This window comes from Herpailurus yagouaroundi, unplaced genomic scaffold (assembly GCF_014898765.1).
Source record: "Herpailurus yagouaroundi ecotype Mexico unplaced genomic scaffold, PumYag 77, whole genome shotgun sequence".
Classification (NCBI taxonomy): Eukaryota; Metazoa; Chordata; class Mammalia; order Carnivora; family Felidae; genus Herpailurus; species Herpailurus yagouaroundi.
In genome coordinates this window covers 52,608,309-52,626,249 of record NW_024412388.1, presented here as the reverse complement: position 1 = coordinate 52,626,249, position 17,941 = coordinate 52,608,309, and the positions used below count along the sequence as shown (strand labels likewise).

Sequence of the window (17,941 nt, the reverse complement as noted above, 5' to 3'; positions counted from 1 at the left end):
CCTTTACTAGACCAGTTTCAGGGTCCATGTCTTTGACCCCCTGGCTAAATTAGAAACCCATGGTTCTGCTAACACCAGAAACTATGACTGTTCCTGGCTCTTGACTTAGATGGCTATCTAAAACTTAGAAGCATTTTCTCTTTCAGGTTACGTTAGAAAATCTTAATAATGTACATAAAAATACTTTATATTATAAAATTCCTATTTACTATAAACACCACTTTATATTTCTATATGATGTTACAAAGTGCTTTCATGTACATCATTTTATTTTCATCTTTACATTAACCTCCTAAAGAACCTAAAGCTGGTAATACTATGTTAATTTTACATTTAAAGGGGCAGGAACAGAGAGGTTAACTGAATCTCCCATAATCACTCAACCAAACAGTGAGAACTGGACTAAAACCAAAATCTCCTTACTCGCAATATAGGATGATAATAATATAATATCGTACTTAAAATAATTTTAGACTTTATTTCATATTTCCACTTATTCATAGTATTAATAGCAAAAATGGTTTTTTTAATTGATAAAACAAAAGGTTTAATTAGAAAGCAATGCATTACCATTGTAGACTTTGGCGCCACTTCTACTGCAAATATGTTGAGTCCTCTGTTGTTTACGCAGTTTTTACTTAGTTCGTTGTTGATGTGAATAATCACTTTATTATCTGACTATAAAAAAATTTCATAAGTTGCTAGTCTTTAATAATACAAACAAAATGATTATTACAAAACACTTTGTAAGTCTTGTGAAAGAGGTGTTCGCAGGATTCTGTAGAAACATAGAAGATATTATAGAAACACAGAAACATTAGCTCAGTCTGGGCTAGAAAGGAATACGTTACCGAAGAAGTGATACTTGAGATAATAGGTCACAGATAATAGACAGCCTTTAGGATAGATAGGAAGCAAGAGAAAGCAGTATGAAGCTGATGAATGAAAAGAAATGTAGGAGCCAAAGTGTTCCCCTGCTAAAGAAGCTACGAGCACTCCCTAATGACCACAAAGGGGCAATATAACATTAGCCTACCGGATTCATTTCTCAGCCCTATTACTCAGCATGTGACCTTCTCCAAGTTATTGAATGCCCCCATGCTTCAGTTTCCTTGTGTGTAAAATGCAGATAGTACTTAACTCATTGGGTTGTTGTGAAAAGTAAACACATCAATAAATGTAAAGTGCCTGGCAAATAGGAAGTTCTAAAATATTATTACATCATTTTGGTGAAGGGAAGTTTAGTTTTCCTTTAGGGAAAGGAAGGAAATGCAGGGCTAAGAAATGATAGATAGCTGCAGAACAGAGAAACTGTGATAAGGCAGTGACTCCCGTCGACCCTTTTAATTCTAGTAAAACGTAGAGGGCAGAAAGGAAGGCACACTCCTTTCTTTTAGGAATCACCCTCCAAAGCTTTATGATCCACTTGAAGACAGGAATCTCCGGCTGGGGACCCTGGCTATTTTGGTCAAGTCCAACTCCTCTACCTCATTTTCAAGATAATATATATGATCTGGACCCATCCTACTTATGCTATTTACCTTCATATTACTCCACTAAGTAAAGTTCTCTGTTTCCGCATAGCGAATATTCTCACTGTTTCCTCTATATCTCACATTAACCCTCTCACGTGTTACTCCTTACACTGCATCTCTAATCCTAGTTCGTCTCCAAATCCCACACCACAGTCCCCTTCCCCCTCATTACAGGTCCTTCCCCAACTTCGATAGTCCAAACTAACATCAACTACAAGAGATGCAGATACAGTAAAACTATTACACATGTAAACAGTATAATTTAACATTTAATTTTCACGCATCTCTTTCAAGAGTATAGAGTTTGTCTTCCCAACTGGCCCATAAACTCTTTGAAACCAGAGACCATATTACACTTCTAGAGGCTTCTATTGTGACTAGAAGAGTTAGTTACATAATATAGACTCACACTGACTCAATACTCAGCCAAACCTTAAACACTTTAAGGAATTTATGGCAGGCAGAAAAATAACGTAAGTCTCACCCAGGAACTAAAAAGAAATAAGCCAACAGTCCTAAGAATCCAGCCATCTTGAGTAAGGTTTTATGAAAATTTACGTTTCTAGAAAACTGGGTATCTCTAAGCATTTATGCATGTATTCCCTTAACCTGCAATATCAGTAGTAGGAGGGATGGTAGCCAAAGCTAGCAATAATTGGCTTGATAAAAATAGGTCCCAGACAATGGAATATATGAGATAAAATGATGATAGCCCATAAAATTTCTGAATTGCAAGGTATGTAAAAAAGTTGGGCTAATTTTTTTCTTTATTTTGTTTATATTTCTTTAAAACTCAATGTCTGTTATTTAAAATTGTAGGTGTAGGGGCGCCTGGGTGGCTCGGTCAGTTAAGCGTCTGACTTCAGCTCAGGTCATGATCTCGCAGTCCGTGAGTTCAAGCCCCGCGTTGGGTTCTGTGCTGACTGCTCAGAGCCTGGAGCCTGTTTCAGATTCTGTGTCTCCCTCTCTCTCTGCCCCTCCCCTGTTCATGCTCTGTCTCTCTTTGTCTCAAAAATAAATAAACATTAAAAAAAATTTTTTTTAATTCTAGGTGTGAAGATTTTTAGTAACAAACTAAAATACTTTATACCCAGATTATACTCTTTCTTCAGAGATCTCCAGATATTTAATTTTCATAATATTTTAAGAGAAAAACAATTATCTCAAACTTTTAAAAATGCATAAAAATTATCATGCTTAGTTTGAATTAAAAACCTGACAAGGAATAATTGCCCATTATAAATTTTGTTAATATAATGTGGTATTAATTGCTGTGCAAGAATAGAATAAGAAAGAAGATGGAACATACTAGTAAACATTGCAGTTCTAAGGAGAACCACCTCATAAATAATACCTTGTTTTCAATAACTGATGTTATCCAGGTGTCACGCTTATAAGTATGTACAATTATATTTTCATAACCATCCATTACTCTTGCATCGCCTTTGTTAAGGACAGATTTACAAATGGCCTTCTCGAGTTGCCCACTGCATGCCTCCATATGGACAGCTTTAATTCTTGGCTTGCATTTGTCTGCATAGATATCAATGACAAATGGGCATGCCTGATATGAAAGAAAAAGTAAACGTTGTCTTAGCCTTTTGATAGAATTAAAAATAAATTATTTGTTATTAATATGTCTATCATATGATTTAAGAAGATGTACCCTCTAGCTTGTCCTCATATACTTTTAGAAGATTTTAGTACTATGAACTGAATAATTAAAAAGCAAGAAATTGTGATTTTTTTTCACTAGGATATTAACTGATAATATTCACAGAAAAGGAAAGAAAACTATAATCTCAAGCAAATCTGTAATACCTCCTTTAAGCCACAGTACCACTCCTCCATTTGGTTTAAAGCTAATATATGTCATATTAGTTATTTAATTTCCTTTTCTAACTTTAAGGCTACAGAAAGAACTCATCAAATTTTTCTTGGTTTACTAAAACCATTCAAATAATGAGATTTCCAACAATCCTAAATCCTTTCCCAAATCCTAACCTGTAACTGATACTTTGGTGATTCTTTGTGACACCATACCTACTAATTTAACAGGGGGGATCAAATTATAGTTCATCTAGACATCAAATTTCATTATACATGATTCAAGAAAGTACCAAAGGTTTCCAGATCCCTATCAGCAAAATACTCTCCATATATATTCAAACCAACCAGAACATTCATAACACTACAGACTGATTCTTCCCAGGTCATCATAAACTTTTATTTTTTTCAAATATGAAAATGTTAGATCATCCTCTTGCTGTATTAACTCAGTAAAATAGCACACACCAAAGAATCACTGCATATTAAAGCTAATACCTTAACTAAATAGCCACCTTGTCTCAGAACAATTACAAGTATTAACTAAATCAGTCAAAACAACTTCAGGTCATACATGAATCCTTTATGTTTTTATTTTATTTTATTTTATTTTATTTTATTTTATTTTATTTTATTTATTTTATTTTATTTTCAGTATAGCTAACATACAGTGTCATTTTAGTTTCAGGTGTAAAATATCACGATTCACCAATTCCATATATCATCTAGTACTCATCACGCAAGTGTCCTCCTTAATCCCCACCACCTATTTCATGCACCTCTCCCCACCTCCCCTCCATGAATCCTTTAAATCAAATGTTACCATATATAAAAATCCCTATCACTAATGGGAACCATCCAATATTTTTATACCAATTAATTCTGAATTGTTATTTTCTCCTTCTTGTATTACCATTTGCTTGCGTAACATTTTCAATCCAAAAATGCTGTAACCCTTACTGAACGAGGAGAATGTCTTCACTGTGATTCTGTAAATCAAAAGTATCCATGCCAAGAAGAGAATTTTTGGATGCTCCAGTACCAAATTCTGACTCAATATTGTTTGTTGAGGAGTCTTATATTAATGAAAGAAATGAAAAACAATAACAGTAACAATAACTTGAAATACAGTAAGTTGCCTAGTATCTTTTGTAAAATCTGTATCCTTACCAGGAAATATGTTCAAATGATTAAACTGTGGCTCTAAGACATAAGAGAGTAAAATATATAAACTAATAGCTAGTACGCTTTTAGAAAAATTGACTTTTTAAAAATGCTATATAAAAAAGAGGGATTTTCCCTCTCTGATCAAGTACTCTTTAAAAATGAGCAACAAGGGGCACTTGTCTTAGTAGAGCATGCAACTCTTGATCCCAGAGTCATGAGTTCAAGTCCCACCCTGGTGCAGAGCTCACTAAAAAAACAAACAAACAAGGAACAATAAATACATTATTTGATACCTAAAATAATGGCCACAAAGGAAGAGACTCAATATAAAAGAAGTTTTATGGAAGCCAATATACTATATCATAGATACTATACAAGTACTTTAGAATACTATAGAAACACTTTAGAAATACTATAGAAATACTTTTAACAGATCTGTATACCAAACAGACTCTTCTGACTAAAGTCCTTATATAAAATAAGAACAAAATAAAACAAATCCACTGAGAAGTTTAGGGATTCCATTGTAGATATGCAAAACCTGGCCTGCCAAATTCTGAAAGAAACACTGTGTCCTAAGAACCACGAGGATAAGATCTGGCAAAACCAGAATGGCCACCTGGACACTAGATAAAATCTTCCATGAAACAATGCATTCCAATAGTGATAAACTGGCTATAATATCAATCACTGAGGAAAAAATTTCCTAAGAAAATGAAGGATGTGGTTATTCAATGTTTTATCTGTAACTAAATCAACCTGGAAAAATTATGGTACATGAACTGAGACTACACACCAAAAGACTCTTTAAGCATTTCCAAATTGATTTTATACAGTTGACTCTCTCTGGTTCATGGATATGTACTAATAATATAGTACACTTATTTTCAGGATGGGTCAAAATATTTCACTGTTGAAAAGCCACAACCAGGGCACCTGACTGGCTCAGCTGGTAGAGCATGTATCTCTTGAAATCAGGGTTGTGAGTTTGAACTCCATATCTGGTGTAGAGATTACCTAAAAATAAAATCTTTAAAAAACAAAACAAAACAAACAACAAACAAAGAAAACATCATTTTTTAAAAAACCACAACCATCATGACCGCCTAGGGCCTTCCAAATTATTGGTCCCATGACAAGGGACACATTTAACTGGAACAATTATTCATGGATTTAGATTAAGTAAAGGCTTGCTTCTTCTTCTTCTTCTTCTTCTTCTTCTTTTTTTTTTTTTTAAGGCTTGCTTCTTATTCAAAAACATTTTTGTCTTTATAATTCCCAAACCTCTGGGAAAGTGCAAAGGGCCTTAACAGAATTGGAAAGATACATCCTTTAAAGATCCTAAAGTGCAACTCTGCAGAGAATCTCCACAAGCAGACAGTGCACAGAATTAACTGCTAACCCACGAACCTTTGTACAACATATGACCACATTACAGGAGCAGCTTCCTCTCATAACACTGGAACAAGATTCTTCTATGGGTTCCATTCTTCTTTGCACACTCTTATTTATTCATAGCTTTACTCTTTGTGGATTTAAGGCTATATATGTTTGACTTGGCCTATCATGTTTTCCTTATTAGCAGCAATAATTTGCCTAAGTCTAGGCTTTAAAGGAAAGAAATGTGTTTGAAGTATGAGAAATACAAAATGCAACACATACTATTTGTCACAACACCAAGAAACAACACACCCACAGTTCCACTAAGGACGATTACTTATGCAGCTACTATGTGGAAATCAGACTATTTAATGCTAACTCAGAATCAAAGTTAATTATTCTGTACAACTGTTAGGCCATTCCAAGGGCAAGATTCCCGAACACCCTCAACAGGTTATATTTCCTTACATATACCCACAAAAAATTAAAACCCTTCCTGGAAAAAGATTGCTGAAGACACAGATCCTATTCATAGCAGTTACATCATTCCAGATGGTCATCAAAAAAATTGTTCCTTCTTGTTGGCTGACATAGTAATTAATATAGCCTAACTGTTGGGGGCATGACAAACCAGTTTAAATTCTTTAACTCAAGCAGTTATGAATAATAAAAAAGCCTTGATTTTCTTTTGACCAGCCAGGGAGGAATCTGCACTGCTGCTAATACTTCTTGTAACTGGATTAACACTGCAAGTGAAATCACCTACAATGAATTAAAAGAGTTAATACAAAAGGTCATATACAAAGTAGATTTAAAGAGTCCTTGGGACTTTTCTTGGTCAAGCCTGGAAAACCTGGGGTTATGACTCTGGAGTGCTCTATACTCCCTTCTTATAATACTTCTAGTATACTTGTTTGCCTCAGAGTTTAAATGTTGTCTAGAGTCTTCAAATGCTTCTGTAGAAGTCGCTGTCCCAACAAATGACTTAAAGACAGAAACATGATGAAACCATGATAAATGCAAAACTGAAAATCAGATCCCCACAGATGAAACCTCTTCGAAAAGAACCAACAATAGTGGTTGAGTGAATCTTTGAAAGTTTCTTCTACAACTTTAACTGAATGAAAATCAAAAGGGAAGGCTGGGAATTAAAAAGTTCTCACAAACTTAGGAAACAACTGACTCTTCTGTTGTCATGATAATGAGTAGTCATCAGAACTGGTTTTAAACCTGTTCAAAAGATCTAGAAAACCTCATCTCAATACACATTTTTGTAAGCCCACCAGTATCAGTTCCTCACTTTTGAAAGTCAAACAATCAAGGACTCGTGTGAATAAATAACACTGCTGAGTGCCAACCAATCAACAGTCTCACCTGAGTAACCATGCTTCCTCAAAACCCTCCCCTAATAAATAAGAGGAACATTCTGCTCCACTTATAGTTGTGGAGACTATAACTGCTCCAGTTATAGTCGTGCAGGCTATAACTGACGAGCATACTCCCTTGTAGTAAATAATCAATTCATTTTTGTCTTTTTATTTGTTATTGAGAAGTGGTTTCTTATTCCTTTGACATTTTCACTATATATGTTTACCTTTTACATTTTCAATGGTGTTTCTGTATTACTTATTCAATAAATGAAGAATAAACTTTAAATTTAAAAAGCCTCATCTCAGGGATGCCTGGGCAGGTTAGTCCGTTAAACGTCTGACTCTTGATTTCGGTTCAGGTCATGACCTCAAGGTTTGTGAGATGGAGCCCCATGTCGGGCTCTGCATTGACAGCGTGGAACCTGCTTGGGATTCTCTCTCTCCCTCTCTTTCTCTGCTCCTCTCCCACTCATGAGCATGCTCTCTTGTTCTCTCTCTCTCTCAAAATAAACAAACTTAAAAAGTTTTATCTAAGAAATACTTCTTGCCTATGGTTTCAAAGGTCAATGACATAAGTAAATGCAAAAAAATGTCTTAAATTGCTCTTAACTAATTTCTCTTATTGAGTGAAAGCATAGGGGTGCCTGGGTAGCTCAGTCGATTAAGCATCTGACTCTTGATTTTGGCTCAGGTCATGATCTCATGATTTATGAGATCAAGCCCCATACAAGGCTCTGCACTGATGGTGTGGAGCCTGCTTGGGATTCTCTCTGTGTACCTCCCCTGCTCGTGCTTGCTCTCTCTCTCAAAAATAAACATTAAAAAATAAAGATATAAAAAGTTATTGTAACTCTTAACCTCTTATTAATAAAAATGGCAAAAAAAATTATTCTCAGAACTTCTCAGAAAAGAGGTTTATGAGGGATTTTCAATGATGTCAAAGCTAGGAATTAAACCAAAGTCTCAATACACCCAAAATTTAAAGTGTGTTGAAGCTAGTGTTACCCTCCTAGTTGATTTATTTAGAGAAAGGACAGATATTATTTTTAAGAATATAAACAACAAATGTACTATTACGTGATACATGGCCTGAAACTCTTGAATTCTTTATTTGAAACCTGACACAAAATATAGACTTTAAGAAGTAAGGCCTCATTTTTATTATTTCTCCAGTTTACTGAAAGTCTTAATAATGATAGCTAACACATACACAGTGCTATACATTAGCCAAGAACCATCCCAAGTATTTTACAAATAATAACCCAAGGAGTATCTTTTATCAAAAGATCAGAATTCCAATTCTCATACAGACACGTCCCCCTTATTCTAAGATAGGCTTATTCTATTAGGACAAAGAGTTTCCCTATAGAAATGAGACTCCAGCAACTAAAATAGCCATCACCAATTAAAAAATAGAATTTTTTTAACTACCAAACCTTCCCCCCATATTATATGCTCAAACTCCTTTGTTCCTGAATTATTTAAATACTGATAGTAACTAAATTTCAGGTAACAATGGGAACTTGCACAAACTAGCAGAAACACACCGGTGCAACCACAATTCATTCGTACACTAAAGTTCAAGGATTTGAGTGCCCAATTCAAAAGTCAGGTGGTAGGAAAGTGTTCGTGGAGTAAAATACTATGTGTATTAGGACCACTGCAAAACTTTCAGATTGCTTTACCTCTGTAAGTTCCAGAGCTTTATTGTAGCCCATTGAGTGTAGAGTTACCCAAAGGTCACGAGGATCTCCTTCTCGATCATTGGCTTCCATTAGATTGAGATCCATAAAGCCCTGTCTTGTTAGTTCATTCTTCTTTGTATCAAAATTGTCTGTTAAAGTAACCAAAAGTTTCTTTCTTACATAATTTTAAAACTCATACATTTAATAAAAGATCTATATTATTTTTCATAAATATTTTAATGGAAGCCTTATTTTTGGAACTTTCAAAAAAATCGGAAGTTATAAATTGCAAATATATTCTGAAATTAGAGGAAATTGTAATTTTTCTGGGTAAGTCCCAACCTGCTTGCTTATTTAGAGTATATACTGATTTATATTTTTTTAAAAATTAAAATGCTTCATATATGTTTACCCCTTAAAGCCAGCAGAACCTGGATGAATTTGATGTAACACCCCCCAAATTAATGGTGTTTCAAAGGGGAGATGTGGATGGTGCCAGATTTAAGGGGACTGCTATATGCCTAATTACTCTAATTTTAACCAAATTGTCCCTGGTCCTTAAAAATCTGTTAGATAATGGGGAACACTTTGGATTCTATGAATGTCCTAGACAATAAATCTATTTTAATATTATTATTTAATAAATTTAATAAATCCATTTTAACATTGTAAGCAAAACTAAACTCACCTCAAAGTATCTATACATGTGTAATTCCTGAATTTGTCTATTATAGATAATAAATAGCTATTCATTATGGATTATATTCTGTTAACTGTCCAACAAGAAAGATTTTATTTTCTTGTTTCCAACTGTAATATATCCAAAGGAAATGGGTACTCTTTATATGATATATCTCTTCTGTATACATCATTATGAAAAAAGCAGCAGAGACACAGCCATTTAAAACTGACTGATTAATAGTTTAAAAAGTTTACAGAGTTTAGGAAGTGACACAGAATTCTGCAAGGAAAAAAGTAAATGTAGATTAAATTAGATCATAGAAATAGTAGCCACTAAACTGGAGGATGGAGCTTGCATGTAATAAAGAAAGATGAAAAAAATATTTGAGATTAATACAAATTTTATTACTATCAAGGAAAATATACCTAATACTATACTATAGAGACTATCAAACTAGCAGACTTTTAAAACTTAAAATTCTCAATCCTCCATTAATTTTTTATAAAATCATGAATACCCAACTTTAAGACTTTCTTTAAAGCTATAGTAATCAAGACGGTGTGGTGGTGGCAAAAGATGAGACAAATAATGAGTGGAACAGAGAACCCAGAAGTGGACCCATACAAATATACTGAACTGATATTTGACAAAGGAGCAAAGTCAATTCAAAGGAGAAAGGATAATTGTATCAATAAACGGTGCTAGAATAACTGGACATCCACAGACAAAAACAATAAATGTACACTAGGATGTTATGTCTTTCACAAAAATTAACTAAAATGGGTTGCAGACCCCAAACGCAAATCTATAAAACTTCTGGAAGATAACAGGAGAAAATCTGGGTGACTCTGTGTTTGGCTATGTGTTTTTAGATACAACACCAAAAGCACACAAACCAAAAGCATGACACATGAAAGGAAAAAAATGGTTAAGTGGGGCTTCATTAAAATTAAAAATTTTTCCTCTGTGAAAGACACTACTAAGAGAATGAAAAGACAAACCACAGACTGAGAGAAAATACTTGCAAAACACAGCTGATAAGACTTGTATCCAATATATACAAAGAACTCTTAACAGTAAGAAAATAAATACTTCAATCAAAAAGCGGGCAAACGAGCTGAACAGACACCTCACCAAAGAAGATATACAGATGGTAACAAGCATATGAAAAGATCAAATGTTATGAAGGAATTGCAAATTAAAACAAGATATACACCTATTAGAATGGCTAAAATCTAAAAAGACTAATAATACCAAATGCAGACAAGGATGTGGAGCACTAAGAATCCTCATTCATTGCTGTGGGAATACAAAATGGGTGTAGTCACTTTGGAAGACAATGTGGCAGTTCTTTCAAAGTTAAACATAGGTTTACTGCGGCAGTGATCATTGAATTTAAATGAACTGAAACAAGCTGAAAACTACGTACACACAAAAATATGCCCATGAGTATTTATAGTAGCTATGCTCATAAGTACCAAAAATTGGAAACAACCAAAATGTCCTTTAACAGGTGAATGAATAAATAAACTGATACCTTCATACAATGGAATTATTATTCAGTGCTAAAAAGAAATGAGTTATCAAGCCAACAAAAAGAGGAAATCTAAATACACACTGCTAAGTGAAAGAAGCCAGTCTGAAACGACTATCTACTGCAAGATATACAACAATATAACACTCTGGAAGAGGCAAAACTATAGAGACAGTAAAAAGATCAGTGGTTGCCAGGGGTTTGAAGGGACGAATAGATAGATGAATAGGTAGAGCACAAGGGATTTTGAGGGCAATGAAATTATTCTGTATAATACTGTAAGGGCAGGTATATGGCATTATGTATTTGTCAAAATCCAGAGAACTGTACAGCACAATATAACCCTAATATAAGCTATGGATTTTACTTAATAAAAATGCACCAGCATTGGTTCACCAATTTTAACAAATGTATCATACTAATGCAAGATGTCAGAAAATAGGAGAAATTGGTAGAGGGGAGGAGAAAATGTATTCATACTTTACTGTAAACCTAAAACTGCTCTAAAAATAAAATATATTAATAAAAAATGAAAAAATTAAGGCACCTTTAAGTATAAAAAAAGTTTATTAAAATGATCTTACAGGTAGATAAAACATTTTCTTATTATCAAGGAGAAAGTTGCATAAAATTAATATTACGTATGACTATAAAAATAAAAACTTCAGAACCTAAAAGGCCTGATTCTTTGCAGTATTACTGATGTTGGTGAAGGGGACATTCTCCCTTCAAATCATTTTTTAAGTCAACCATTCTTGGGGATTTTTTTGTAGCAGGGTATTCAAGGTTCTGGAGTCTAACTGCTTGGGTGTAAAACTCAGCTGTGAAATTTTCTTGGTATATAACATTGATCAAGTGACTTACCCTCTTTGATTCTGTTTCCTTCTTTGTAAATTGAGAATAACAATAGTACATACCTCAGAGAGTTGCTGTATAGACTGCTTCCAACTGACATGTGGTAAATTCTCAAAAAATGTTAACTATCAATTCTACCAATTAAATTATCAAACCAAAATTTTATTTATCAAAAACTTTGCCATAAAAAGTCTTATTATGATTCATTCTTATTGAATATGTTTTAGTGCCACAATAAAGAATCAAAAGATTATATTCTTAACATTATAAGATGATTATATCTTCCTAAGAATAATATTCTGTATGTTACAAATCTTATTTGAAGTTTAATAGTATAAATCAATATTCATTTCTTGTTGCTGAGTATACCATATATAAAGTTTATATAGTGTATCTCTTTCATTTAAAAATAGATACATTTTTGAAAACCTTTGTATTAATATTTCTACCTTACTTGCTGTTTAGATAAACAGATTTATCAAACTCCCCACCTGGCTCACTGACTTTGCCAAGCTTAGACCATTTTAAGAACCAAAGGAGTAGGACACATTTCTACCCCAGTGACAGCAATATGTGAGTTAATTTGTTTCCTGACTGCATTTTGGCCTTATTCTGTGATCTATAGTTGGCTATGGCTTTTGGTTTTCCCCTTTGATCTTTTAGTCCTTGGCTTAAATACATAAGCCCTACCATCTTCCCAAACTCCTCCTAAGAGACAACAGAAATTGTCTCCTTCTCAATAGTTTCCTTTGCCAATCATGATGTTTTTGGTTTCCATACCACCATGGATGTGCTTTCATAATTCAACTCAAATACAAAACAAAACAAAACAAAAAAACAACTAAAGAATTCGTAACATATATAAAGAACTTGCGGGAAACCGCTTAATTTTTAGTCAAACGTTAGCCTATTAGCTCTTTGCTGCCCTCTCCTGGGCACAGTTTGGGGCTCTTGACCATTTCCATTTCATTAGTATCAAGAGCTGAGACAAAGTTTTTTCCATTCTAAGATCCAAAGAACATAGGCTAAAAATGAAGTGACATTTAAGTAATTCATATTTTCTTTTAACTTGAATACTATACCAACTATAAATTTAAGGAAAATAAATATTTACATTTTTATGATCTATAAACAATGCTACTACTTTTTCACTGTCCTAACTGCTATAATAATATTCTATAGAGAAGTCTGACATTTTACTTCTTAAAAATGAAAGGGTGCTATTTTTTTTATATATGCATTAAGGAGAAGAAAAGTGCTTACCTCGGCAGACAGCCCAAGCATCTTCATCACATTTCTCACCACTTGTTCTCAATTCAAAAAAATTATATTCTTCAAGGCTAAGAAGACCATTTCCATCCAAATCAATTACTTCAAATATATCTGATAAAGTTGACCTAAAATTATAAATAGAAAATTATTTGTCTCCATGGCAACTGGACTGAATGTTTCTATGAGGACAACTTTCAAGAGGAAGTAATCTCAAGACATTAAACAATTTTTTGAACTTAATATATCCAAATATATATTTTTAGTCAGTCTGAAACAACCTTCTAAAACAACCACAGTATCTCAACACATAGTAGTAACTCAATGAATGGTAATTCCATCATTCTTTTTTCCTTTCTCCAATCTACTTTCTTCTTCCTATTCTACCAGATATTATTGTATATATCTAGGGTATAAGGGAACTACCTAAGTATTTAGATTTCATATTTGACCATTATCTAAGTTAATGGTGCAACTGGCAGTATCTATTTCTAAGGAAGTGTCTAATCAGGTAGAAATCTGTAAATGTGTGACTCTAGTTGACTTGCCAAATGTTTGGAACTCAGAAATGAGTGGCAATCCCAGACTCATGAACGGAAAATCACTTTCAGATGCCTAGGGAATGAGTTGAATTATTGAATTAGGATCTGCAGGTGGGTCTGGCAGCTGGCCAAAGGAAAGGATGGAAGACAGGCTATTGATCTATAATTTTACAGTTCTAACCTTAATAAACTAGATTTTACAGTTCTAGATTTTACAGTTCTAACCTTAATAAACAAAACTTACCTAAATTCCTTTGTAAGAAATAATTCCCCTGTTCCATCTCTATATACAAGTTGGGCTTCTTCAGTTACTGGTTTTATTTCTTTCCTCAGCCTACAGCCAGTTGTAGAAGGAATTAACCAGTAAATTCCAGGTCCTAGTTCACCAGTCCACCCAAACACCTTTTCTCAAAAGAATTAAAAAACAACAACCAACATGAGTTTTAATGACTTTTCATCTTTCTTCTGAAAGGGAAGTTTTAGAAGCAATTTATCCATTTTCACCAACTCTATTATGCGTCTATCAATCTTTTACAGGCTTCAAAATCTGGTTATTAATGGAAGTCCTGGCACAAGACCATTAGATGTAGTTCTTAGTATATTTTAAAAACAAATGCCTAAAACTGTAACAGGTAAAAAGTTATATAACTTCTAAAGCTTTCCCAATAATCTTCAAAAATGTTTGTGATGTAAATATCTTTAACAGGAAGCAAAGAGAGAGATCTTAAAATAATTTTACAATTTCCTAATTTGATTCAAATATAAATACATGATTTGTAAATCAGATTTCAAGAACACAAAGTAAAAAATATATTTCAAGAATTCATTATTTGTAATATTTGTAAGCCGTATTTGTAAGAATCCAATTACATAGACAGAAGCACTGCAATACTACTATTATTTATGTAATTAATATGGATTATAAAACAAGATGGCAGAATCCCTGATAAACCTACCTTATACAAAATTTCTTTCCATCACAGTATATTTATAATGAGTGACAGGAAATTTGTATAGGAAACATTTTATTCTGTAGTTTCATAAAAGAAAGCATAATGACATCTCTCTATGAATGTTCTAGGTGTTTTATGGAAACAAACAGCCATCTATAAAACCTAGGGTGGGGCGCCTGGGTGGCGCAGTCGGTTAAGCGTCCGACTTCAGCCAGGTCACGATCTCGTGGTCTGGGAGTTCGAGCCCCACGTCAGGCTCTGGGCTGATGGCTCGGAGCCTGGAGCCTGTTTCCGATTCTGTGTCTCCCTCTCTCTCTGCCCCTCCCCCGTTCATGCTCTGTCTCTCTCTGTCCCAAAAATAAATAAACGTTGAAAAAAAAATTAAAAAAAAAAAATAAAACCTAGGGGTTATCTCTGTCAAATATATTAAATCTAAGCATTTTCTTGCCATGTATAAAAGCTAAGCAAACAGCTATTGGCCCTTCAGCACAGAATAGCCCTAGGGAATTCTGTCAGGAATTGTGTCCAAAAACTTTCAAAACACAGATGTATTTTAGGTCATCCTGGGGACTCATACACAAAATAAAGTTGTTTTTCTGAATTCTGGGTTCAGTCCTCTCACAAGTCAGAGGAACCATAATCATCCTAAAGTGACCATACCATGTTCTATTTTGCTACAAGAAGCAACCCAATAAAACTAGGGTCATTGAAGACTAAAGATTGACAAATCCCTCCTTGGGAAACCATAATCTTGTAAAATGGCCAGATGTAGTCTGGTACCCAGAAGTGAAAAGCAGTTCTTGCTGCTTCCTAATACATGTTATCCCATGAACTTCCCTTATCTCCACATATAACCTTGAATTTCCACTGTGGATGGCAAATGGAAAGTCTTTCATGCACACAAAACTCTTCTTAAAGAAAATAATTGTGAAACTAAAACTAAAAATCCTTTGCAAATATGACATATTACAGAAAAACAGAAGCCAATATAGTAAAAAGGTAAATAGAAACTTATTCAAACTTTACTACAGGCTGGCTATGTACTAACATTTTTATACATGCAGTATCATAAGAAAGTAATTTTATCCAATACAAAATGGGAAAAACTATTGCTTTAGACAATACTTTATCTTGAACCTAACTTTGTAGTCAGTTCTGAAGAAGAGTTTCGTCAAAACATTAACCTGTGTCATTTTATTTGTTTCTTGCCTATAACTATTCTTGTCTGTTCAGAAGCCTACAATAAAGACTTTTATATAACATTCCATCAGGGAAATGTTTGTCTGTCATTGGACCTGTATAAAGATTAAATATGATATTGCAGTAAGCCCTTGAATAGTATTATTCCTGTTGTTGTGTAGCAGATGTATTTTGTAGTCCTCATAAAATAAATAGCCACATTTATGTATCTGCCTCACATATTTGGCCTCTGAGTAAATATATAATTAGAAAAGATCAGAACAACCCCATGGGCAACATATAAAATCATTTAAAAGCATTTCTTCAGATCAATCTATTTTTGAACCCTATAATATGAGTCAAGCCTGAGGATAGCAATCTTGAAGTTTTTCTTTTTTGCAGTAGTAATATAAAGTAAGACAAACATCTAAAGCAACTTTTCCAAAGTCTTGAATTGCCTGTATTTAGGGAAAAAAATCCACTGGCATCAATCATTTTAATTGCATATTACAAAAAAAAAAAATGTTCACATGTGAGGCATCTGGGCATTTAGAGAAGAAAGTGAAGTATAATGTCACATAACATATAAGTTACAAAGCTAATCCTCAGCTCTTAGCAATCAAGAGAAAATACATCACAATTAAAAAGACACACGTAATATTCATAGTGCTTAAGTACTGTATATACCCTAATTGGAGGGAAAGATACACAAGTTAAAAACAAATATAGAAAATCTATTATATTCCTCAAACTTGAGTTCATGTCATATTTTCAAATTAAACACTAGGAAATAAATATGTATACTTCTCTATTTCGTAGTTCAGTAAAACACATGAGTTGTAGATTTGCTTGGCTCTCATTTTCCTTAAGAATATACAAGGCAGTATCAATTGATAACCAAGGGGATGGTTTTCCTAAAAACAAACAAACAAACAAAAAACCCCAAACATCTTAAAATAAGCAATTACTACTTACTCTTTCCTATTTAAAAAATAAGTTAGTGGTTTCTTTCCCCTATGGGTTTTTTTTTAGAAATGCACATCCCATTTTTATATAGAAATATCATAGCATTTGTAACTATATACAGTACCCTTCCTAGAAATATTCTCTATTCACACTTTCTAAAACTCGTAACTTTTTTTGAATTGACCAGAAAGCTGAGGTTGCAAGGCAACCAAGTAACCTGATATCCAAGGAAAAACAAACCCTTTCAAGGAGTGATGAGATTCGAGCACTAGCTTACCTGTGGAGAGGTACTGGAGGAAAAGATGTTAGACATCATCTATGTATGTGCTGACAACTCCATAATTTGAAAATTTTTTTAATGTTTATATTTATTTTTGAGACAGAGTGAGACAGCATGAACAGGGGAGGGACAGAGACGGAGACACAGAATCTGAAGCAGGCTCCAGGCTCCGAGCTGTCAGCACAGAGTCCGAGGCAGGGCTTGAACCCACAAACTGCAAGATTATGACCTGAGCTGAAGTCAGATGCTCAACCGACTGAGCCACCCAGGCTCCCCGACAACTCCATAATTTGTATCTCCAACTAGAAACTTTTCTCTGAATGTCAAACTATAATCAACTACCTATTGGACATCTCCATTTGAATTTCTATATCTAAAACTGACCTTCCCCAATTCCTTAAAAAAACCTGTCCATCTATGTTCTTCTCTATCTCAGTCTCAGTTTATAGTAATTCATCCTTGCAGTTGCCATGCCAAAAAGCTTGAAGTCACCTTTAACTTTTTTCTTCTCTCACATATCATAACCAATCTTCAGGAAATTGTATGGTTTCACCTTCAAAATATATCCAGGATCTTTATTTTCTTTATTATTATTATTATTATTATTATTATTATTATTATTATTTAATATATGAAATTTATTGTCAAATTGGTTTCCATACAACACCCAGTGCTCATCCCAAAAGATGCCCTCTTCAATACCCATCACCCCCCCCC

The 17,941-nt window shown here is 33.8% G+C and overlaps 1 protein-coding gene and 1 long non-coding RNA gene across 3 annotated transcripts in view; both read right to left on the bottom strand.

The window, feature by feature from the left end:
• The window catches only part of EFCAB7 (EF-hand calcium binding domain 7), a 47,403-nt gene that overhangs the window by 683 nt on the left and 28,779 nt on the right, over positions 1 to 17,941 (bottom strand). Inside the window, exons 8-13 of one of the 2 annotated variants that reach the window (XM_040470470.1) lie at positions 16,783 to 16,892; positions 14,091 to 14,248; positions 13,299 to 13,432; positions 8,965 to 9,113; positions 2,890 to 3,099; positions 571 to 678 (exon numbers count right to left, since the gene is read on the bottom strand). In XM_040470470.1, coding sequence (XP_040326404.1) covers positions 571 to 678; positions 2,890 to 3,099; positions 8,965 to 9,113; positions 13,299 to 13,432; positions 14,091 to 14,248; positions 16,783 to 16,892 — 869 coding nt within the window. The remainder of the gene's footprint in view (positions 1 to 570; positions 679 to 2,889; positions 3,100 to 8,964; positions 9,114 to 13,298; positions 13,433 to 14,090; positions 14,249 to 16,782; positions 16,893 to 17,941) is intronic. The other variant, XM_040470471.1, reaches the window with a different exon arrangement.
• Positions 14,696 to 16,775, bottom strand: LOC121027247 (uncharacterized). The gene is made up of 2 exons (XR_005788620.1): positions 15,201 to 16,775; positions 14,696 to 14,961 (listed from the first exon to the last, which is right to left on the bottom strand). It is a non-coding gene; the product is annotated as an uncharacterized LOC121027247 (long non-coding RNA).